Source organism: Acinonyx jubatus, chromosome D2 (genome assembly GCF_027475565.1).
Source record: "Acinonyx jubatus isolate Ajub_Pintada_27869175 chromosome D2, VMU_Ajub_asm_v1.0, whole genome shotgun sequence".
NCBI classification, from domain to species: Eukaryota; Metazoa; Chordata; class Mammalia; order Carnivora; family Felidae; genus Acinonyx; species Acinonyx jubatus.
Window position 1 is genome coordinate 76,995,921 of NC_069393.1, and position 24,042 is coordinate 77,019,962.

Consider the following 24,042-nt stretch of genomic DNA (forward strand, 5'->3'; position numbering starts at 1 on the left):
AGTTTTCAAAGAAGAAAAATCGAGATCAATAGAAGTGTTATTTTTTTATTCATGTATTACAAAAGCAAAGCTTAATTCACAATATGAACTACAGACTAGATATGGTTATTTCAGCATCAAACTGCTCTCTGGAATCCCTAAACAATGTAGTGTTTTGCAACCATACTCAGGTTTTATGTTTTGCATATAAAATATGTTCTTTACATCAAAGTACATATGAACAAAAACAAGTTGTAGAAATCATAATCCCTCTAATAAGATTATTTAATGAAAAAGTCCTTAGCAGGGAATTTCTTTAAAAATAATACATCCACTTGATAAATATCTTTGTAAAACTTAAAATGAAGTTTATCTGAACATTTTTAAAGGAATATCCCCTTTGTCAAACAATTCTGCAGATAAATGGCAAACACTTATTTCTAAAATGAAATAGCAGTGGCAAATATTCAAAGTAAAAGTCTAGCCTTTACTTGAATTTCAAGAAGTTGTAGCTACATACTAGATTAGTAAAATCTGAAATGAAATTATTCCCTGTTAATCTCTTCACAGTTTCTTAAAAAAATATTAGTGGAGATAAATTATCTATGAACTTTAAAAATCTAAACTTATGTTCACTGAACAAAAATAATTTTAGTTTCAGAGCACTGCCTGTTCACAGCAAAGTACTATAAATAGTTCACGTTCAACTTTTCCTAGCAGCTCATTTCTATAAAATATTTGATTAAAAATAAAATGGGAGAAACATATTCAACACTTAATGGAAGATAGTATCATCTTTCCATGTATAAAATTTAACTCACAGAAAATTTAAATAAAATCCTAAATCTTTTTAAAAAATACAATACTAAAAAAGTTTCTAAGGTAGATTTGATTCAAAAACTTTAGTGCATTTAGAATTAATTGTAGCGCTCAAGCACTGACGCCTTTGGAACACGGACTGTGCTCTTTTAAGTCCTAGGAAAATTAGATTTCTAATTCTAGTTTATAATTATGAAAAAAAAAGATATTCTCTGTTTAAATTAAAATGTACCTTCAAAACATCTATCTTTAGTTGTCAGAAAAAAGTGTTTGTCACTATTGGGCCCAGAATATAGAGTTAATAAACTGGTTTTAATGAGAGTCCTTCCTCTTTCTTTAATGAAATCTCTCATTTTCTATCTCAGAGTATTGCTTTCGTTTGAATTGCAAAAGCTTCCAAATGACGGCAACCTGTTTCTCCTGGCAATAAAAAAATACTAGAGCCAAGTCAGATTTGGAAATGGTTGCATGAACGTGGATCTGAGCGGTGAGTGAGTGAAGCTACAAGAGAAATACAATCGTAGATGGCACAAGCCTCAGATCTGACAAGGAAGAGAGTTATTGACAGTTTGGACAGACTCCTTGCTGCTCTCTCAACAGTGCTGCTGAGATTAGTTTCAATTGGACATTAAACCACAAGAACTCCTTTTACTGGCTTTCTAGCATTTGGAAGGGAGGGCAGAAGATTCATTAAGTTGGCACTTGGGGGTTCTGGGGACATACACTGTCTGTGTTTCCCTTTTAGTTACTATAGATGAGCTGAGGTCTTTTTTGCTTATTAAATGCTTAGTAGTTAGGATATTCTCCTTAAGAAGCCAATTAGTAACACTTTGTAAGATCTGAACCAAATTAAAAAATCAAACTTTTGCAAAGTACACAGAAACCAGCAGTTAGTAACAATATATTTTATTGTTTGACCAAGCCCTCTTCAGAGTAAGCTAGTTATTACACAATATAAAAACAATAGCCTCCTATTCAAAATTATTCTAGATTTAGCAAGTCTTATTTTTGTAAACAAATCAAATACCACATTTAACTGCATCTTCTATTCTCCTACTTTTTGTACCCTTTCCTACTAAGGCGGCGATTCAGTCTCCGTATAGTTTTGTCACTGTACACGAAAAACTGGCAGGACCTACAAATAAGCATTACAACTTGAATTCACAGCAAACCTTTTAAATGGCCAATTCTGAAGGAAAAACCAGAATTTGCTCTGCACACACGTTCTCATTTTTTTAAGTATTACTTTACCACCACATTTTCCCATGTGTTACTATACCACCTCTTCTCAGAAATTATGGACGATGAATGGACAGAGGGCAGGAAACGGACATTTCAGAGATTCTGTGTGTGTGTGTGTGCACGCGCGTGCGTGTACATGTGTGTAAAGGACTGCATTTCCGAGGAGTGAGATGGATGAATTCCACTGTACCTCTTTGGTCATCAAAGGAATAGAAGGAATAACAGAGTCTCAGTATACTTATCAACCTCGCCTGACAATAATGATGTCAGAATGGAGAATTTAAATGAAAGGTTCAAATTAAAAGAAACAAAAAGGCATCTTTACAGATAACCCTCTTATATTTCTAGCACTCTCCTGTATTTACCTGTGGCTTTTACAATAAACCAGCATAAAAAGATAGGTGTTTAAACTGGAAATGGAATAAACAGGTATTTTAAATATTAAGCCCATTTTCAATTTAAGTTTCATTTCTTTTCAGAACTTTTACCTCGTGTTTTTATAGCTGTAATTTGAAAGGAATGCACTATTACATTTCCCCTTATGGAAAACAAAATCTACACAACGTAGTTCTGTGATTATCAGTTGAAACGAAAGCGCGGCTTCAACTTCAGCAATGTGAACTAAACAGCATGTCAGTTAAGAGTGTTGTTAAAGGCAATTCCTCTCTGAAAACACTGAATAAGCCGTTAATAGACTTTGGAAGAGGCGGTAATTTTACCATGCTGATTCATGGCAGAAATTACCTAGCTGCAATGTATATGTTGAAATACCAAGAGTAGCAATAAGCTTTGAAGATTTTATGGACCATAAATATGGGAAATTTAAATGAATACCTGTTAGGATTATGACTGCACTCCAATTCTCAAATGTCTAAATGAAACGAGAAAATAGACCCCAATGTGTCTAACTGTTCTAATACATAAGTGACCCTGACCAGATTTTTATGGGGAGAAGAAAAAAAAAAGGAGAAAGTTTTGTTTCCACTGTCAAACTTACATTCTATAAATATGTAGATAGACTTTAAATTAGCAGACATCTTATTAGGAATGACCCCACCCCCAGAAAAACAAAAACAACAATAAACAAAACTATAAAACACAAAGGTAAAACCAAGGAAAGCATAATGTGATTATTTTCAATCAGTGTTGGTTATGTTGTCCCCTTGCAAAATGACAGGCAAAATCATACTTGTTTTTACATTTGCAGCCACATATGTTACACTGGAAAGGATTTTCATACCCATGACATCCCATATGAATAGTGTAAAGGATATTGTCGGCGAAGTACATATCACAGTGCTGGCAGTGGTGCAGGAGCTGAGGGTCCTGGACTGGCAGCGTGGGAGCCGGAGTGCTCGGCTGGCTGTTCCCTAGGCTGGGGGTACTGGTGTGGGCACTCGGTTCGCTGCTCGGACCTGCCACCGGACTGTAGTTCCTCTGGCTGTGGGGCGGCCGAGGCTCAGGGCTCGTGGGAGAGGAGCTCTGAGGAATACTCGCGGACACGGCGGCAACGACCGCTTGGGCAGAGGGCTGCTGCATCATGAAAGGCTTCTCATCCGGGCAGGGGACCACGTCGGGGGAGGCGGGGTTTTGGTTCTCCGGCGGTAAACTGGACAACTGTCCTGCCAGAGTCGAGAGCTGATTTAAAGGGTTGTCAACCATGAGTTCTTGCGGGTCCCTTGGCAGGCCACCCGTTGGTGCGTTTTTTGCCATACTTTCATACGAGTCGGTCTGGATATTTGGGATTTCATGGGTAAAGTCGTTAAGGTAGTCTGGCTTCTGAACCACCATGGAAGGTGGACTTAAGTTGATCAGTGCTCTTCTGCTATAGCCCAGATTGCTTGTTTTCTTCTGTAAAACTCCCCACATTTTCTTGCTGCTTAAGGAAGACCTGGTACCTTTAATTGGTACCATTTTATGCTTGCGCCTTCGATGATGGGACAGGTTACTTCGATCACTGCAGCGGAAGGAACATAATTCACATTTGTATGGTTTTTCTCCTGTATGGGAACGCATGTGGGCTTCCAGATGGCGCTCGTAAGCAGATGCGAATGGACATAAGTGACACCTATGAGGTTTCTCACCTGTTTAAAAAGAAAAATGGGGGAGAAACTGCAAAGGTAGCTCATTTGTGGAGAGTTTCATGTTTTGTCCGTTCATTAGATTTAGAAATTGTTCACGTTTCTTTGCAAAGAAACCTGTACACTTAAATAAAGCTTAAGAACTCTTCAGCCACAATTTGAGACATAGAGATCCATTCTCTTGGTCAATATCATGTAAAAGTTGTTATGGCTTCAGCTGGCATTTTGGGAAAGAAGAGCAAAACTGACAGTACCCTGTGTAACGTGACTTTACCAAAAGTATGCCTCAGTTATATGTTTATGTACACACCTATACACGAGCACTTCTCCATACATATTCATACACACACACACACACACACCCCTTCCTCAGAAAAAAAATACAAAAAGCCTTTCTAAAAAGTCCTTCTATTAAATAGAAAGCTCAAAATGGAAATGAGTTTCCTAGTCCAAGTATGAGTTATGCCAAGTGTCCCTTCAAAATGGCCAGTGCTTTACCTCTACCTTCCTCCTTCTCCTCTTTAGCTGCCAGAGGGGACAATTTGAGTTAGTGCCCTTAGCTGGAAATACTGTAAAATAAGTATCTGGAATATGAGATTTGGAGTCATTAATTTAACAAATTAAGTACTGACAAATTAAGTACTGAATACTTACTATGTGTCAGCTGCTCTTTTAGGCTCTGTGGGCACCAAGAGGGCCCTGCCACAAACCCTGTCCTCAGAAGGGGTCTAGGTCAGCACCACATAGCATGAGAAACCACAGGCACACAGCTGGGACACGTGACCAGGGCTTGCCCAGGGCAGGCACAGCTAGGAGGGTTTCTCAGGAAGTGGGGTGGCTACAGCAAGCCCTGCAGATTAGCAATGTAGTCTGTGACTGTATAAATGCCTTGTCCCTGGTCGGCAACTGAAACATACTAAGGATGAAGATAAAAACATTTTATCACTTCACATACCATCAGCATTAACCTGCCCAGCCTGAGAAGCAGATAAATGTTGAGAGATTACTTGGAACACGAAGAAAGATGGCTAAGGAAGGGGAAGCTCTAGAAGGGGCCTTACTTCCTCTCATTATGCTATTGTTTTGAAAAAATAGAGTAACTTCTCCATTTATCCATACCTTGTTATCAGCCATCAATGTTAAACTATTAGAACTATTTATAGGACGCATCAACCTGCCTTCCTTGGCCCCTCTCCCACCCCCAAACAAATGCCTTCTCCAGCTGTTTCTCCGTTACCTGTGTGGATTCTAATGTGTTCAATAAGCCGGGCTGTTCCTTTGCTGGCATAGTTGCAGTACCGACACTTGAGCTTCCCATCAAAGGTCCTTTCAAACCCGTCTACTAACATTCCTGAGTTTTCATCCAGAGAAACTTCAACAGATGGGTGATCGAGTCCATTTTGATCACCATCTGTTCCAGCTATAAACAAAGTATAGCAAAAGAAATTATGCATCTCAGAATCAACTCAATTTAGCATTTTGGTTTTGAGTGGTAAAAAAATCATAAATTGATAGTTAATTTAGCACAAAAGCTAAACTCGTAAGCTACAGACTTTCACTTTCTGAACTGAGGTTAATTTCACACAAAAGCAGTATCCTGTTTTTGAGAACCTTTTATAGGGGGATCTCAAATTACTTACACATACATTTTATCAGTCCTCCACATGCTTCTGAAGAAGAGAGCTGGGTATTATCCTAATGTGACAGGTGAGGAGACAGAGGGGAGTAAGGAGTAATGGCAAAGTTACACACGTTTAAGATTCTAGCCACTTCTACAAATATTATAACTGGCAGTCACGGTAATCTCCCCAATCCTAAATCTATTTACTGTAGTCTAAAGCAATTAATGTTGAGTTTTGCACTGTTCCACTTGGTTTATGCACATGTTCTAGAGGCTGGGATGCATTTAGGATCTTAACATTCTAAATAAGCACATAAAGGAAGATAGTCTATCTGATACCTCTGAATGTTAGAACTGCAAGAATTTGAAAGCTAAAAGGTATCGGTCTGGCCCTTTGTTTTTAATGTGATCTACTTCTTTGTATCTATAAAGAAACTGAAGGGGCAAGTGCTCCTAATCAGGAAGACCAGAAAGCAGTGGGGACTACAAGCCTTTTCTCTTGGATCCCAGTCCAGGAACCTATAAACTCAAGTGTCAGAAGGGACATTTTTGGTGCTGCAACTTCATGGGCAAAGCACTTCTACTGCATCCCCAGGAAATAGCAGTACTATTTGTGTGAACATGTCAAGCCGCCTCCTCCACTGTTTCCTCCCTGCTTCACCAGGAGAAAAGTGATCTTGCTGGTCGGTGAAAACCCAATATCCAACAGTGCCACGGCATGGGAGGGACAAGGCTGTGTCCCCCTCTCTGATTTCTCTCTTGAGCCGGTGACTGCAAAGATTGAATGTGCATGTGTATGAATCACATGAGGAGCTTTTTAAAATACAGACTGATTCAGTAGATCTGCACTGGGAACTGACATTTTACACTTCTGACAAGCTCCCAGATGATGCCTGGCCACTGCTGTTGGCCCCTAGACTACAGGCCACAGACCATCTTCATCAGGGGTCAGCAAACCTCCCATAAGGATCAGAGAGTAAATACTTTGTGGCTTTATGGGCCACATGTTCTCTATCACAACTACTCAACTCTGCTGTTATAGCACAAAAACAGCTATAGAAAACATGTAAACAAGCAAATATAGCTCTGTTTCGATCAAATGTTACTTACGGATGCTGATGTCTGAATTTCATATAATTTGCACATTAGAGTATTGTTTTGGTTCCCCCCCCCCCCCCCACCATTTTAAAATCTAGAAATCTCTCTTAGTTTGCAGGTCATATAAAAAGTTAGCAGTCCAGGTGGGGTCCGTGAGCTGTGGTTTGTTGACACCTGAGCTACGTTCAGAAATAAATTCCAGTGTGTTTGGTAAGCAAACAAAATAAAGTCTGTCTGTAATAGGCCCAAATGGGTTGCTTTCTCTATTCCAGTTTGCTGTCTAAATGGGTAAACAGGTCAGCGCTTTCTTCATTTTAAGAGAGAAAAAACAGAAACCCCCATCATGTCTCTGGTCTAATCCAGATTTCCTAATGGCCAAATCCTTTGTGTAGTGAAGCTGATGTTCGACCCCCTTGGGTTCCTTGTGTCGACAGTTAGCTACTAGAACTTATAAGATGGGAAAGATATTTGGAACTCCTAACCTTCCAATGAGACCATAATGCCTCTCTAGACCATGTTAGGCCCTTGGGGAAGCCTCATTCTCCCTCAACAAAAATCTGACATGTGTAAAGAGGAAAACAAACTGTACTGTATGTTTCTAAGTAAAGATGGAATGATTCATTTTAGTTAATAGTGGTCTTCATCATATGCATAGCTATATACAAACATTAACGTATTTATGAAAAGTGAATTAATTAATAGTATTAAGATGAGTCTACCTCCCTGAAGAGCCTCTGCTTCTTTATCCCCACTAACTGATCCAGAAATCATATTCACATGATGAGTCTGTTGAGTCAGATATTCCTGGAAATCTTTCACGAAGTCCAAAGGCTCTGGTTTCTTTTCACCCATCTTTACTTTTTTCTTTTTCTTTCTTTCTTTTTTTATTTATTTTTATTTTTTTGAAGTTTACAGTTCGTTATGCCTAGGGGGAAAAAAAGTGAAATAATTTCACACTATTTAGTGAGATCCAATATGTATTAAAACAACAGTGACAAAGATTACTATGTTCAAGGAACTAAACAAAGCTACAAAGAACACAGTACCTGCCTTTCAATATCTTACTATTTTCTTGGTGAACTAGATAAGACATACAGAAAATGTTGAATATTTAATATATTTAATATTTAAATAAACTAGGATTCAAACTTAGTCTTAAAGGATGGAATGAAATTACAAAGACAGAAAATAAGAGAAAATAAGTCCAGATGAAAGAAAGAGGCACATCAGCAGGATTATCAATGGAGACAGTAAAAAAAACCAAGTGGCTCAATCAGGGCCAGAGAGAATTTTCTGGATGATGGACATATTACATATCTGCATTGCCCAATACAGTTGCTACCAGCCACACACAGCGATGAGTACTTAAAGTGTGGTGAATACAAATGACCTGAGTTTTTAATTTTATTTAATTTAAACTGAAATAGCTACATATGGCTAGTGACTATCATTTTGGACAGTAAAGGCTCTCAAATCATAGGGTTCACATGGATGAATACTCTAGAAATAAAGGTGATCTAGAACAAGGGGTGGTAAACCTTTTCCATAAAAAGGCAAGACAGTAAGTATTTTAGGCTTTGTAGGTCATAAGGTTTCTGTCGCAACTACTTAACTGTCGTCATAGCTGAAAGCGACCATAAAAAACGTGAATAAATTGAGTATGGCTGTGTTCCAAAATAAAGCTTTATAGAGGCAGGCCTTAAGCCAGGTTTGGCCTACATGCCATAATTTCCCTGACCCCTGCCCTAGAAATCCAAATCACCACCTCTGCCGCTACCCACCATGCTATGAGAATGGAGGGAAAAAATTAAGAAAGAAAACAAAAAATCTGATGCTCATGTAAAGTATCATATAAGATTTTGTAACCACAAACTAAACCGATCCTCACATAGGTATAATTATGGCCCAAATTCAGAAATCAAATAATGAAAAAGTTTTCTAGTAAAAACAAGATAAGGAAGTCTAGCACCTAGGAGACAAAAGTCTTTTCTTCCAGTAAAAATATTTTTATACAAATGTCTAAGGTCTTGTTAAATATATCTTCTGCTAAATTTTTTTCCTCATTAAATATTCCAACTATTTAATGAGTTATTTCTATCTAAAAACACTCATCTTTGAAAGCCAGATGATTCATTCAGTAGAATCAATCTAAAGATTAGTCACTTCTCAATATGTAAGTTTAACATTTTCTCAAAGCCCGGCATACACACAGAAGAGCACATAAATCCTAAGGGTAGAGCTCAGTGAATTGTCATACGCTGAATGCATCCATGAAGTCAGCATCCACATGGAGAAACAGAAGGCCACCCACATCCTGGTAGCACCCCGGCACACCTTCCTGTGCTGGTCCCTGAGTCCCAGCAAGGACCCTGTGACCTCTGAAATTGCTATGGCACAGGGTTTGCATATATCAGCTTTAGATAGTGCAAAATGGTTTTTCAAAGTGCTTAAACCAGTTTACACTCTCACCAGCAGTGAACAAGAGCTCTCTTGCTCTACATCCCTGCCAACACACAGGTATTTATTGCTTTTTTCATTGTAGCCATTCCAGCACATATATGGTGGTATCACACTGGTTTTAATTTCTATCCCTTGATGATTAATGAAGTTGTGTACTTTTTATGTTAATTAGCCATGAAGACACCCTCTATTTTCATACCCAGTGATAGCTTTCAAGTCTTTTGCTTATTTTTCTAATAGGTAAGAGTTCTTTGTAATATTCTGGATATGAGCTCTTTATTGGATATGTGGATTTCAAGCGTCTTCTCTCACTCTGTTTGCCTTTTCACTTTCCTAAAGATAACCTCATGAACACAAGTTCTTAATACAGTCCAACTTCCCCATTTCTTTCCTTCACATTTAGAGTTGTGTCCTTACCAATATCTTACTTGAGGATGTTCTTCTGTAGTTTCTTCTAAAAACTTTACTAGTTTTTTTTTTTTTTTTTTACCTTTCATATTTCATCTGGAATTTGTGTATGTATAGTGTGAGGTGAAGAGTCAAAATATACTTTTTTCCCAAAGAGATGTCCTAGCAACACGCATTTCATAGACTAGCCTTTCTCCACTAGATTCTATTATCACCTTTCTAAATCAGGTGATTATATATATGTGGCTCTATTTCCGGATTCTCTATTCTGTTTCACTGGTCTATTTTTGTCTATGCTCACACACCACGTGGTCTTTTTTTTTTTTTTAACAATTTAATTTTTATTTTCTTTTGAAAGTTAGTGATGCGTGGGCAGAGTCTACACATACATATTTGCATTTGGCTGATGCAAAGAAAAGTTTCAAGAAAGTGCACAAGAAATAAAGGGCGCCAAGCACAGATGGCAACCACATTAAGAACTAAACAAACGAACCTACTCCAGTGTGATTCAAACTGCAGTGGTGGACGGGACCGTCAAATCCACAGAATCTTAAGAGCTGGAAGAAAGTTTAGAAATCGAGTCCTCCCCCTCCTCCTTCATGATATAACCCCCCCTCTATGATCTTATGACCAGCCAGATCCTCTTCATTACCTCCCTAGTCAGCAATTCTCTTCTCCCCCTATAGCTAACATGTCTGCTGAACTCAGTCATCCCTTAAATGGCATGATAGTTTTTTTTAGATTCCTTCTGAATTTTTTCTAGGAGGTGTCACAAATTATGATATCCGCTCCTGCGTTAAATATCAGAGAATCTTCTAAGGATGGAAGGAGCAGGGGGCATGTAAACAACCTCCTTTGACTGCTATTTAGATGTTTCAAAGAGCTAAATATTTCAAAAGTTATTTCAACCAAATGGAGATTTACACAATACATGTATGTCTCCAAACAGTTTTTTTTAACTAAATGGGATTTTTAGTAGATATTCTGATAGTTTTACTATATTAGGTATTTATACACACACACACACACACACACACACACATTTTTAGTGATTCATCACTTACATATAACACCCAGCACTCATCCCAACAAGTGTCCTCCTTAATACCCCTTGCCCCTTTAGCCCATCCCCTCACCCAACACTCCTCCAACAACACTGTTCTCTGTATTTAAAAGTCTCTTATGGTTTGTCTCTGTTTTTATATTGTTTTTGTGTCCTTTCCCTTATGTTCATCTATTTTGTATCTTAAATTTCATGAGTGAAATTTGTCTGAATATTTGTCTTACTTCATTTAGCATAATATACTCTAGTTCTATCCACGTTGTTGCAAATTGGAAGATTTCATTCTTTTTGATTGCTGAGTGAGATTCCATTGTATATATACCACATCTTCTTTATCCATTCAGTCGATGGACATATGGGCTCTTTCCATACTTTGGCTATTGTTGATAGTGCTGCTATAAACATTGGAGTGCATGTGCCCCTCTGAATCAGCACTCCTGTATCCTTTGGATAAACACCTAGTAGTGCAATTGCTGGGTCGTGGGGTAGATCTATTTTTAATTTTTTGAGGAACTCCATACTGTCTTTTGGAGTGGCTGCACCCATCTGCATTCCCACCAGCAGTGCAAAAGGGTTCCTCTTTCTCCACATCCTCACCAACATGTTGTTGCCTGAGTTAATTTTAGCCATTCTGACAGGTGTGAGGTGGTAACTCGCCGTGGTTTTGATTTTTATTTTCCCGATGAGTGATGTTGAGCATCTTTTCACGTGTCTGTTAGCCATCTGGATGTCTTCTTTGGAAAAGTGTCTATTTATGCCTTTTGTCCATTTCTTCATTGGATTATTTGTTTTTGGGGTGTTGAGTTTGGTTGGGTTCTTTATAGATTTTGGATACTAACCCTTCGTCTGACATGTCATTTGCAAATATCTTCTCCCATTCCGTAGGTTACTTTTGCTGTTTCCTTCACTGTGCAGAAGCTTTTTATCTTGATGAGGTCCCAATAGTTCATGTTTGCTTTTGTTTCCCTTGCCTCCAAAGACATGCTGAGTGAGTTGCTACAGCTGAGGTTGAAAAGGTTGTTGCCTGTTTTCTCCTGTAGGATTTTGATGGATTCCTGTCTTATGTTTAGGTCTTTCATCTATTTTGAGTTTATTTTTGTGTATGGTGTGAGATAGTGGTCCAGGTTCATTCTTCTGCATGTCGCTGTCCAGTTTTCCCAACACCATTTGCTGAAGAGACTTTTTTTTCCATTGGATATTCTTTCCTGCTTTGTCAAAGACTAGTTGGCCATACATTTGTGGGTCCATTTCTAGGTTCTCTATTCTGCTCCAGTGATCTATGTGTCTGTCTTTGTGCCAGTACCATACTGTCTTGATAATTACAGCTTTGTAATACAGGCTGAAGTCCAGAATTGTGATGCCTCCAGCTTTGGTTTCCTTTTTCAGGACCGCTTTGGCTAACTGGAGTCTTTTCTGGTTCCATACAAATTTTAGGACTGTATGTTCTAACTCTGTGAAATGCGGGTGTCATTTCGATGGGGACTGCATTGAATATGTAGATTGCTTTGGGTTGTATCAACATTTTAACAATATTTGTTCTTCTGATCCATGAGCATGCAATGTTTTTCCATTTCTTTGTGTCCTTTTCCATTTCTTTCATAAGCTTTCTATAGTTTTCAGCATATACATTTTCCACCTCTTTGGTTAGGTTTATCCCTAGGTATTTTATGGGTTTTGGTGAAATTGTAAATGAGACTGATTCCTTGGTTTCTCTTTCTGCTGCTCCATTATTGGTGTATAGAAATGCAACCGATTTCTACACATTGATTTTATATCTTGCGACATTGCTGAACTCATGAATCAGTTCCAGCAGGCTTTTGGTGAGTCTTTTGGGTTATCCACATAGAGTGTCATGCCATCTATGAAGAGTTAGTTTAACTTCTGCCTTGCCAATTTGTATGCCTTTTATTTTTTTGTGTTTTCTGATTACTGAGGCTAGGACTTCCAAAACTATGTTGAATAACAGTGATGAGAGTGGATATCAACTTTAGATCGTGTTCTTGACTTTAGAGGGAAAGCTCTCAGTTTTTCCCCATTGAGAATCATATTCATGGTGGGTCTTTCATATATGGCTTTTATGATCTTGAAGTCTGATCCTTCCTTCTATCCCTACTTTCTGGAAGGTTTTATCAAGAAAGGATGCTGTATTTTGTCAGATGCTTTTTCAGCATCTATTGAGACAATCATGTGGTTCTTATCCTTTCATCACAATGTGATGTATCACATTGATTGATTTCTGGATATTGAACCAACCCTGCATCCCAGGAATAAATTCCAGCTGATCATGGTGAATAATTCTTTTAATGTATTGTTGGATCATGTTTGCTAGTATTATTGAGAATTTTCCCATCCATGTTCATCAGGGAAATTGGGTCTGTAGTTCTCCTTTTTAGTGGGGTCTTTGGTCTGGTTTGGTTTGAAATCAAGGTAATGCTGGCCTCATAGAATGAGTTTGGAAGTTTTCCTTCCATTTCTATTTTTTGGAACTGCTTCAAAAGAACAGATGTTAAGTCTTGTTTAAATGTTTGGTGGAATTCCCCTGGAAAGTCATCTAGCCCTGGACTCTTGTTTGTTGGGAGATTTTTGATTACTAATTCAATTTCTTTCCTGGTTATAGGTCTATTCAAATTTTCTACTCCTTGTTTCAGTTTTGGTAGTTTGGATGTTTCTAGGAATTTGTCCATTTCTTCCAGATTGCCCAATCTGGTGGCATATGATTGCTCATAATATTCTCTTATTATTGTTTGCATTTCTGCAGTATTAGTTGTGATCTCTCCTCTTTCATTTGTGATTTTATTTATTTGGGTCCTTTCCTTTTTCTTTTTGAACAATCTGGCCAGCGTTTATCAATTTTGTTAATTCTTTCAAAGAACCAGCTCCTGGTTTCATTGACCTGTTCTACTGGTTTTGTTTTGTTTTAATTTCAATATTATTGATTTATGCTCTATTCTTTATTATTTCCCATCTTCTAGTTTTGGGCTTTATTTGCAGTTCTTTTTCCAGCTCTTGTAAGTGAAGGCTAGGTTGTATATTTGAGACCTTTCTTCCTTCCTTGAGAAGGCCTGGATTGCTATATACTTCCCTCTTATGACCACCTTTGCTGCATCCCAGACGTTTTGGGCTGTCATGTTTTCATCTCCACTGGCTTCCATGTACTTTTGAATTTCCTCATTAATTTCTTGGTTAACCCATTCATTCTTTAGTAGGGTGTTCTTTAATCTCCAAGTATTTATAGTCTTTCCAAATTTTTTCTTGTAGTTGACTTCAAGTTTCATAGCATTTTGGTTTAAAAATATGCACAGTATGACCTCTATCTTTTTGTACTTGTTGAGGGCTATTTGTGTCCCAGTATGTGATCTATTTTGGAGAATGTTCCAGGTGCACTCAAGAAAAATGTGTATTCTACTGCTTTAGGATGAAATTTCTGAATATATTTGTTAAGTCCATCCAGTCCAGTGTATCATTCAAAGCTAGTTTCCTTGTTGATTTTCTGCTTAGCTGATCTGTCCATTGTTGTAAGTGGGGTGCTGAAGTCCCCTATTATTATGGTATTATCACCAATGAGTTTCTTTATGTTTGTGGTTAATTGATTTATATATTTGGGTGCTTCCACATTGGGGGCATAAATATTTACAACTGTTAGATCTTTTTGGTGGATAGACCCCCTTAATTGTGATATAATGCCCTTCTTCATCTCGTTACAGTCTCTATTTTATTTTAAAATCTAGTTTCTCTGATATAAGTATGGCTACTCCAGCTTTCTTTTGAACACCATTAGCATGATAGATGGTTCTCCATCCCCTTACTTTTAACCTGCAAGTGTCTTTAGTTCTAAAATGGGTCTCTTTTAAGCTGCATATAGATGGGACTTGTTTTCTTACCATTATGATACCCTATGTCTTTTGATTGGAGTTTTTAATCCATTGACATTTAGAGTGAGTAGTAAATAAATTCAGTACCACCGTGTTGCTGTTTCTGGTGATGTTCTCTGGTCCTTTGTAGTCTTTGTTGTGTCCAATCTTTTTTGTTTCATTTCGTCTTTTATCCACTCAAAGACTCCCCCTTAAAATTTCTTCCAGGGCTGGTTTAGTGGTCATGAACTCCTTTAGTTTTTGTTTGTCTGGGAAACTCTTTCTCTCTCCTATTTTGAATGACAGCCTTTCAGGATAAAGAATTCTTGGCTGCGTATTTTTCCAATTCAACACATTGACTATATCCTACCACTCCTTTCTGGCCTGCCAAGTGTCTGTGGATAACTCTGCTGCAAACCTGATTGGTCTTCCCTTATAGGTTAAGGCTAATTTTTTCCCTTGCTGCTTTCATAATTCTTTCCTCATCTGTGTATTTTGTGAATTTGACTATAATACGCCTTGGTGATGGTCGGTTTTTACTGAATCTAATGGGAGTTCTTTGTGCTTCTTGGATTCTGAACTCTGTGTCCTTCCCCAGATTATGAAAGTTTTCTGTTATGGTTTGCTCACATAAACCTGCCCCTTTTTCTCTCTCTTCATCTTCTGGAACCCCTGTGATTCAGATGTTATTCCTTTTTAATAAGCCACTGAGTTCTCTAAATCTTGTATCATGTTCTTTTGCCTTTGTTTCCCTCTTTTTTCTCTGCTTCATTATTCTCCATAATTTTGTGGTCTACTTCCTCCATCCTTGCCATCGTGGCGTCCATTTGGGACTGCATTTTGCTTGCAGCATTTTTAATTTCGTCCTGACTAGATTTTACTTCTTTAATCTCTGCAGAAAGGGATTCTATGTTTTTTTCAACCCAATTTAGTATTCTTATTATCATGGTTCTAAATTCTAGTTTAGACATTTTGCTTATATCTGTGTTGATTAAGCCCCTGCCTGTCATTTCTTCCTGTTCTTTCTTTTTGGGTGAATTCCTTCATTTGTCATTTTGGAGGAATAAGAAAGTTAATGAAATAAAAGTTAAAAATTAAAAACAAAACAAAAAAATGAAATAAAAGAAGTTTGATCCTAGGTGTGTTTTGGTCTGCTTGTTGAAAGGTTGATAAAATAGTGTAAAAAAAAAAAAAAAGGGCAAGAAAAGAAAAAAAGAAAAAAAGGCTAAAAAATGTATTTTTTATAAGCCCTAAATATTTATTAGATTTTTTTTAAACGTTTATTCATTTTGGAGAGACAGAGAGACAGAGCGTGAGTGGGGGAGGGGCAGAGATGGATGGAGACACAGAATCTGAAGCAGGCTCCAGGCTCTGAGCTGTCAGCACAGAGGCCGACACAGGGCTCAAGCTCATGAAGCATGAGTTCACGACCTGAGCTGAAGTTGGATGCTTAACCAACTGAGCTACCCAGGAACCCCTAAAAATTTTTAAACTTAAAAAAAAAAATTTATATAATAAAATAAAACAAAATAGAATGAAAAATTTTTAAAAATAAAAAATAAAGTAAAAAAAACAAAAAAAAGAAAAATACATTTTTTTCTTTCTGTATCCATGAAAAATAAAATGAAAAAAAAAAAAAACAATTTACACAAAACCAGAAGCAGAAAAACAAATAAATGAACCAGCAAACAGAATTAAATCCAAATGAAGTTACATCCAATTACCCCTAGAACTCAAACTATGAAGTACTCTATAGTCTGTACACTAAGCAGGTAGAGGGACTTGTTCTAGGAGATATGCTCGGAGGGAGCATTTGGGCAGGGCTTGGTGTAATGGCTCCATTCTCCACTAGGTAGCGCTGCTTAGCTTACTGAGGTGGATCGTGTGGTGCCCGTGTGTGTGCAGGAGATAGAAATGGCTTTAGCCAGCTCCCTAGTCTCTGGCACAGGAACTTCATGCTCTCACCAACCCATGATCAAGCACCCCTCCTTTGTCTCAGGCCTCCGTCCACTCCCCACCTCTACTCTGTCCATGTCCAAGCTGTCCGCCTACCAGGCGGCACCTACCTCCAGACTTTTGATCCCAGGTGGGATTGTGTTTCAAAACCCCACACTTTGGGGCGCCTGGGTGGCTCAGTCAGTTACATGTCCAACTTTGGCTCAGGTCATGATCTCGCGGTCCGTGAGTTCGAGCCCCGCGTCAGGCTCTGTGCTGACAGCTCAGAGCCTGGAGCCTGTTTCAGATTCTGTGTCTCCCTCTCTCTCTGACCCTCCCCCCGTTCATGCTGTGTTTCTCTCTGTCTCAAAAATAAATAGACGTTAAAAAAAATTTTTTTTTCAAAACCCCACACTTTGAGAGAACCCTGTGGCTTGGACCCACTATGACTCTCTGGGGGAAGGTCTTGCTGCACAATGGCCAGGTGCCTGCTGGCCCCAGAAAACGTTTGTGTGATCGTGCAGCCACAGGGATTCAGAGATTGTGGCAAATCACAATACCCAGCTGGCATCAGGTTTCACTACACTCTGGCATATATGTCCCAATACCAGCAAATGTGTCTGCTCTCCGAAGTCCACTGGGACCTTTGTCTGTGGGAAGGCCGTATGGCCTCACCAAATGCTCTCCAAGCAGGGGAACCATTTCTCCCCATGTGGCATGCGGACCCCTCCTGCCTGCTCCTGGGGATTCACCCTATTTCCTCACCAGAGCACCACCAGCCACTGGGCTCCAGAACTTCAGACTCTGTGCTCCAATGTTTACAGAATCCTGGTGGTATTGAAACCCTCTCCTTTCTTCCTGTCACTGGTTTTGGGGAACAGATTTCTTGTTCAGTCCCCTGTGTTTTCACTCTTCCTCTTTCTTTCTCTAGCTACTTTCGAGGGAGTGTTTTTCCTGCACTCTCCCAATGCACCACACTCTCCACCTTTCTCTGTCCTCTCTCCACAAAAACAGCTCCCTACCCTCCGCTGCTTTTGTCTTCCCCAGTTCACCTCTCTGCACTGCATACCTGCCGAGTTCTATGGCTCAGGTTATGCAGACTGTTGTGTTAATCCTCAGATCAATTTCCTACGTGTGCAAAATGGTTTGGTGCTAATCTAGCTGCACTTCAGGGATGAGACAAACTGAGGATCTCCATGCCGCTTGCCTAATAATAATTAGGCAGTCCTAATAATAAAAATCTTAATAACTCAGGTACTAAGGTCCACCAGTACATTTTTCTTCTTCAAGAATGTCTGGACTAGTCTGGGTACTTTTCAATCTGTTTTCCAAAGCATGAACTGTGGAGTTGAGAAATGAGAAGGCTCCATGACAGCACATTTCCCAATTAACAGCAGCTTGATTGATATTTTAAGACCAAAACTTCTGTTTTAACTAAAGAGAACTCTAATAGATATAGACTAACCCTTAACTATGTCACTCCTGTAGCATGCTGTACTATACAATACTGCAGTGATATTTTAGGAACTAATGGAAGGACACAGGGCAGTTTTTGGTTTCCCTTATTTACTGGCCCCAGACTGATTTTTATTTAATATCTGTATTTCTTGTCTTTCTCTCTCCTCACATCTAACTTGTTCTTCATTCTGAACATATCTATCCAAGTAAGGATGTGCAAATGACCAAATTTTCACTGTTCTCAATGCAACATTTGTGAATAGTTCTTTTCCTCCCTTCTTAGAAGATGTTTAGGGGTTTTTAAAAGGTATTGTTATTACTACATCTTTTCATTGTTTTCTAGAAAGTTGAGGCCACTGAAAGTTTATCCTCTAGATAAACAGAGTATTACGGTATTAGGCCAAACGTACTAGCTTGAAGACTCTAAACAGAAACTTCTCTCAGCCACAGTTTCTTATTTTGTAAAATGGGATAGTACCAACTGGCAATGCTGTTTTAAGTTTTACAGGTATGTATACGTAAAGTATCTCACAACCTGTGTAGCATACGGCATGTTCTCAGACAACAGTAGCTATTTTGCAGCAAAAAAAATAGGTCAAAAAATTCTTCCTGTCCCAGATTTTTTTCCCCTTTTTCTCAGTTCATCATAAGCTATCATTTTATATATATGTTCTTTAGTTACAATGAAACACACATGGTCTACCCTCGTCTCATTAATTCCCATAGCCCAAATTGCGATTTCCCAAACTCATATCTTATTTTACTCTCTTAGGCCACCTCTTTAAATCATTTGCTTTAGTCTGGCTCAACTTTCTCAGTCTTAAGGATCATTGTTGGTTTCTGAACAAGTTTGTTTCAGTTACTTTTTCCCATCTTACCATGCTTATCTAAACTGGTTCTCTCTGCTTCCTAATCAGTGTATTACTAATTGTTCCATGACTATTGTTGATTCTGCTCATTTGTCCTTTACAATTTAACCTTTGAGGGGCGCCTGGGTGGTTCAGTCGGTTAAGCGTCCGACTTCGGCTCAGGTCATGATCTCGCAGTTCTTGGGTTCGAGCCGCGCATCGGGCTCTGTGCTGACAGCTCAGAGCCTGGAGCCTGCTTCCGATTCTGTGTCTCCTTCTCTGTTCCTCCCCTGCTCACGCTCTGTCTCTCTCTTTCTCAAAAATAAATAAAGATTAAAAAAAAAATTTTAATTTAACCTTTGATCAGGGGCAAAAAAAAAAAAGTGAGCCAGTCAGCTCCAATGAAAAAGGTTATTAAGAATAAGATCAACAATAATTGGTAGTAAGATTATAACTCAATAAAAGGGAAAGGGAAAAAAGGACAACAAAACACACACGGGTGGGAAACAGTGTAAAGATATACATAAAAAGGTATGAAATACAGCAGACAGATTAATCGAATGAGTTCCAGAGAAATAAAAAGATAAGCCAAGAGAAATGTTTTTCAAAAAAATAACAATCAAGAAATTCCAAAATTAAAGATGTCTTTCAGACAGAAAGGGATCATAGAGTGCAAAACAGAACCTATGATAATAAAATAACAGACACATTTTGAAATTTTAAAACCTCAAAGAAGATAAAGAGAACATAAAACTACTCAGAGGAAAAAAAGGCAATCTACCCACGTAAAAAAAAACCAATCAGACTGATATCTGAGTGTCAAACAGTAGGTGCAAGAAAACAGCAGAGTAATGATTCACTCAAATTTAGAATGTTTAAAATTCCTCAAGTTGATATCGGGTATCTTCCAAAAATCTACATCACAATTAACAGAAAATTCAGTTGCATTCCCTTTGGAATCAAGAACAAGACAAGGATGCTTGCTATTACTACTGCTACTCAATAAAGTACTAGAGGTAGAGGCCCCCCACAATAAGAGGAAAAAGAAATAAAAGGGATGAGGATTGGTAAGGCCCTACAGATTGTCTGTATCCTAATTATAAAAGTTGTAATTAAGAAAGAAATCCTGGTATTTACATTACAACTTAGCATCACTTCTTGCTAATCAGTTCATATGAAAACTGAGATGTGTCCACTGGAAAATATCTGGATATGCTTTGATAGTCTTCAAAAAGCAAGATAAATCTTACCAACTCCTGATTAGAAGGCCTAACATTGCTATGGTACAACATGTGACCATGCAGAAAAAAAAAATGCGTGAGATTGCCAGTAAGCAAGCAGAAGAAAATGGTATTTTTATACATGCATCTCAAGTTTTAAGAACACAAATGAACCTAATTACAGAGGATGGCTGGCATATTTTGACAGTCTTGGCTATTATCACATTGTCACATTATAAATTTCACTGCGTTCTCTGCCATAAATTGTGTGATTTTCAATCATAATGCATGATGGACTTTAAAAAAAAAAGAATGCCTACGAAAAAAGGGAAGATCACAACACTGTAAATATGGGGAGAAAACTGTTCTTAAATTAGAGTTTTAAATATATTGATGAGTTTTAACCTCTGATATTTCTGCAATGGTTCAGAAATTACGTGTCATTCCATCCCTAAGCATTTTTTATGCTCCCTTGACCTATATCACATCTATCTCTCTCACACCCTCTCTTACTTTCTCTCTCTCTTTTGCGCACGCGCGTGTACACACACACACACACACACACACACACACACACACGCACACACACACCATGACAGGCCCTTGCCTAAATCTGAATGGAGTCTTTGGTTCAAAATCCAGCTCTCTCCATCTCAAGCCACTATTTCTAATCAACAGTAAATAGAAAAAGAACAATAACTGAAACTACGGGACACTTCCTAATATCAAAAGAAAATAAAGGTTTCATATCCAAACCCTCTTCCTGTCTTTAATAATCATCAGTCTCTGAAAGTTTAATCTAAGAACTTCACAAATTAACTGAAATCTGGAGATGCCCCTAAGACACTGATAAATTTAAAAACCTCTCCAAACATACCATAAAAATCTACTTTAAGAAATCAGCAAACTATAATGTTTTTACTGGAGGTATCTTTTCCACAAGCCATGAATTCAACACCTTGGGACTTGTTAGCCAAAATATAACTTACACAAAATTTCAAAATGGAAGATCGTGTCATCAGAAAAAGAAACATATTTGAATTCTCCAATTTTATTACAGATTTGGGTGGTGTATTCCTAACCTGACCTATTCTTTCTACTAAATGATATCGAATTATATCAACCATGGAAGAATTATTCCCGTTCCTTATGATACGGCAAAACTTTTGTGTCTCCCCTGTGATTACTCTGATAAAAGTTAAGTTGGGTCTAGTATGGTACCCCCCGGGGTGTAGGTACATGTCTGTATAAACTGGGTAGAATGTACCTTAACCATTTTTATGCCAATAGTTTCTCCCAAATTACCCATTCGAGGCTCAAAAATAAGGTTCTTACAAAACAGCCAGAGGCTACCCAGTGAAGGAAAGAAGCATTTAAGAAACAAACTTTGGGATCCCAAAAGAACATGAAAACCTCTTCACCTTTAAGCAGGTAACTTAAAACGATTCTCCAACCTTTCTTGGTTTCTGATATTGGTGTATGAAGTTTTCCGATATTTGTTTTTCAGTCTCACACTATAAATGGGAAGCGGTTGATACACATACAAGTGCACACACATAAACCCTCTCTTAACCAGGAGCTAACAAAACAGGCATCATGATGTGAATTAGAAGACAGCCACAACCATGAAACAGCAGTGACATAAGAACCAGAAGAATTCTCTATGACCTACCTTCCCCCCAAAGTCTATCTTTTTTATTAGCTATGGGAAATTTCTGAAAACAACATGATACAGGAATAGAAATATCTATTTTATTCACCTACTCTTTGGGGGTTACTAACCATAAGGTAGAAAACTGAGCAACCAACTTACTTATACAACAGCTTAATTTGGTGGTTAGGTATGCCTCTACAAAAGTGACTGCAGCTCAACAGATGTGCTTATTTTTATGGCCTAATAATTACAGTCACTGAAAGATTTACTTTGCCATGGAATACACATGAATGGAGAAAGAAGCCTGACAAATGAGGACTGATTTGTAGAGAGAGTGACGCAGACTCTTCAAAGATAAGTAGGACACATTTCCTTCGATTACAGAATCGTCCAAAACAAATTCTTTGAAAGCAAAAAGGGACACTATAAGGCTTTGAGAAATCAGAAAACGTAACATAAAAGTAAAACATAAAGTTAGAAGATCTCCAAAACAGAGCTACACACTCTAACCTTTTCACCCCAAATCAGTTCCTCCTTTTTCTTGCCACTCCAACATTGATGAAATGAAGAGTAATCGAAATTTACTCTGGAGACACACCAAGGGACTCCAAAAGGCCATGGAGGGAATTTCAACTAAAATTGAAAAGCCATACGGAGTTCTGCAAAGAAAAGCACACCACAAATCAAAACCTTTATGACAAAAAGTTAACTAGCATCTACAGGTTTAAGCTAAGAAAATAACCTGTGCCAATTTTAAAATGCCCAGAAAACTAAACTAGTAGATAATGAAAGAACAAAGCAACAAGTTTATTTCAACAAAAGCTACAAAGAACCACCAAAGACTAACAAGCACTAATTTGACTTTTTCCACCCACTGGTGGATTTCTTAAGATTTCGTTTTGGCAAATTCGCAATAATGTTTATTTTCTTAAACTCAAGTTATGAACTTCATTTGTGCACAGTATTGTACACTTACAGAGTCAGGCTCAGTACTGCTGAACAACTACAGTTGCATAAAAATAATGCACTAGTCCTAGGGAAACATTTGTGGGAAAGGGCTAAAAAGGAAACCTCCAAGCACACCCCACAACGAACGAACACTTGATTCCCCTCTTTATTATGCTCTCTATCGCAATCCCAAACACGTAGGGTTTTCTAGGACGCGGTTTGAACCCCTAGGGGGCAAAAAAACACCAAACATCTCAATTCCCCATAACGATTTCCCAACAATATATTAATCAGTAGCTGTTGAAGGCATGTCATAAATTAAAATAAAATGCAATTTTAAAACTAACTGTCCAGATGTTTAAAATTTTGTTTTAAATAAGTTGTTTCTTCAAAACCGAATTTTCCTTAGATCTCACAATTTAAAGTAGCTTTATTTCTTCTCCCAATTGTCACTTCCCATTAGGGTTCCCAATAGCACATTAAGGGGACACTACACGGGCCACGTGGTCAGTGGTAGCTGGAACCGGTTTAACCTCAATTCAAATTCAGTTACAGAGCACTTAATAGTTGCACGGCTTGGTTACCCGCACTACAGACAGTTTATTAAGAGACTTAAGCCTGCGTGAACTTGAATGGGTCTTCGCTGCAAAGCCCTCCCCAAACCTCACATCTCCCAAAATGAGAGTGCATAAACAGTAGAAACTAACCCAGGCAGGACCATTAGATAACAGAGGTTTTAAAAGTCCTCCCAAGGAGCAGTCCAGGACTGGCGTCGGGGCAGCATCCTCATAAGGATTCGGAACACTTAGGTGTCCCGCGCCTCGTCTAACCCCCAGGCCCTGGGACCCGGTGAAGACGCAAACCTCGGGGAGACCCCCGCACGACCACCTGTCAGAGCGAGAAGCAGCTCCCTACCCAGGAGTCTCCAGCCCCTGCCTACAGGCGCCGCTCCCTCGGGGCTCCCGGAACCGAGAAACAGCACATTCCGCACTCGGGCCAAGAACACCCTGGGTCGCGACCCTGCTGACCGACCGACCACGCCCAACCTTCCGCTGAGACTGAGTCCCGAGCGGGGTCAGCCGGCCCGCTGCGAACTCGACTCTCGTCTCCCGCCGCTCCTTCTTAACTGTCCTGTTCAGCTGTGTCGCCGCCTTCCGAGCCGGAAGCCTGCTACTTACCACCTGACCACCGCACCGAGTAACTCCCACCGCCTTGTTTAATGCCGCTACCGTCGCCGCCGCCGCCGTCTTCGTCACCGTCGCCGCCGCCGCCATGTTTGTTGTGTCTCCGACTCTCTTCCCGCCCCACAGCCGTGTCGAAGTCTCGCGTGAGCAGGGCTTATGGCAAAGGCGGAGAG

The 24,042-nt window shown here is 38.9% G+C and overlaps 1 protein-coding gene across 3 annotated transcripts; it reads right to left on the reverse strand.

The window, feature by feature from the left end:
* Positions 1-29: 29 nt before the first annotated feature.
* On the reverse strand, positions 30-24,003 carry IKZF5 (IKAROS family zinc finger 5). 3 transcript variants are annotated; one of them, XM_053207476.1, is made up of 5 exons: positions 23,864-23,992; positions 22,248-22,396; positions 7,560-7,765; positions 5,359-5,541; positions 30-4,124 (listed from the first exon to the last, which is right to left on the reverse strand). In XM_053207476.1, exons 3-5 carry the CDS (start codon positions 7,690-7,692, stop codon positions 3,181-3,183), a joined length of 1,260 nt encoding a protein of 419 aa, XP_053063451.1. In that variant the 5' UTR covers positions 7,693-7,765; positions 22,248-22,396; positions 23,864-23,992; the 3' UTR covers positions 30-3,180. The 3 variants fall into 3 exon arrangements, with proteins under 3 accessions (XP_053063451.1, XP_053063452.1, XP_026919106.1); XM_053207477.1 differs by lacking the exon at positions 23,864-23,992 and adding an exon at positions 23,601-23,815; XM_027063305.2 differs by lacking the exon at positions 22,248-22,396 and having other exon boundaries at positions 23,864-24,003.
* Positions 24,004-24,042: the final 39 nt, after the last annotated feature.

Bases quoted from the DNA above. Each gene is read 5' to 3' on its own strand.
- IKZF5 (XM_027063305.2), bottom strand. From the start codon at position 7,692: ATGGGTGAAAAGAAACCAGAGCCTTTGGACTTCGTGAAAGATTTCCAG. The intron at 5,542-7,559 runs GTAGACTCATCT...CTTTGTTTATAG, and splicing joins AGCAGAGGCTCTTCAGGGAG to CTGGAACAGATGGTGATCAA. The intron at 4,125-5,358 runs GTAACGGAGAAA...CTTTTTAAACAG, and splicing joins ACACATTAGAATCCACACAG to GTGAGAAACCTCATAGGTGT.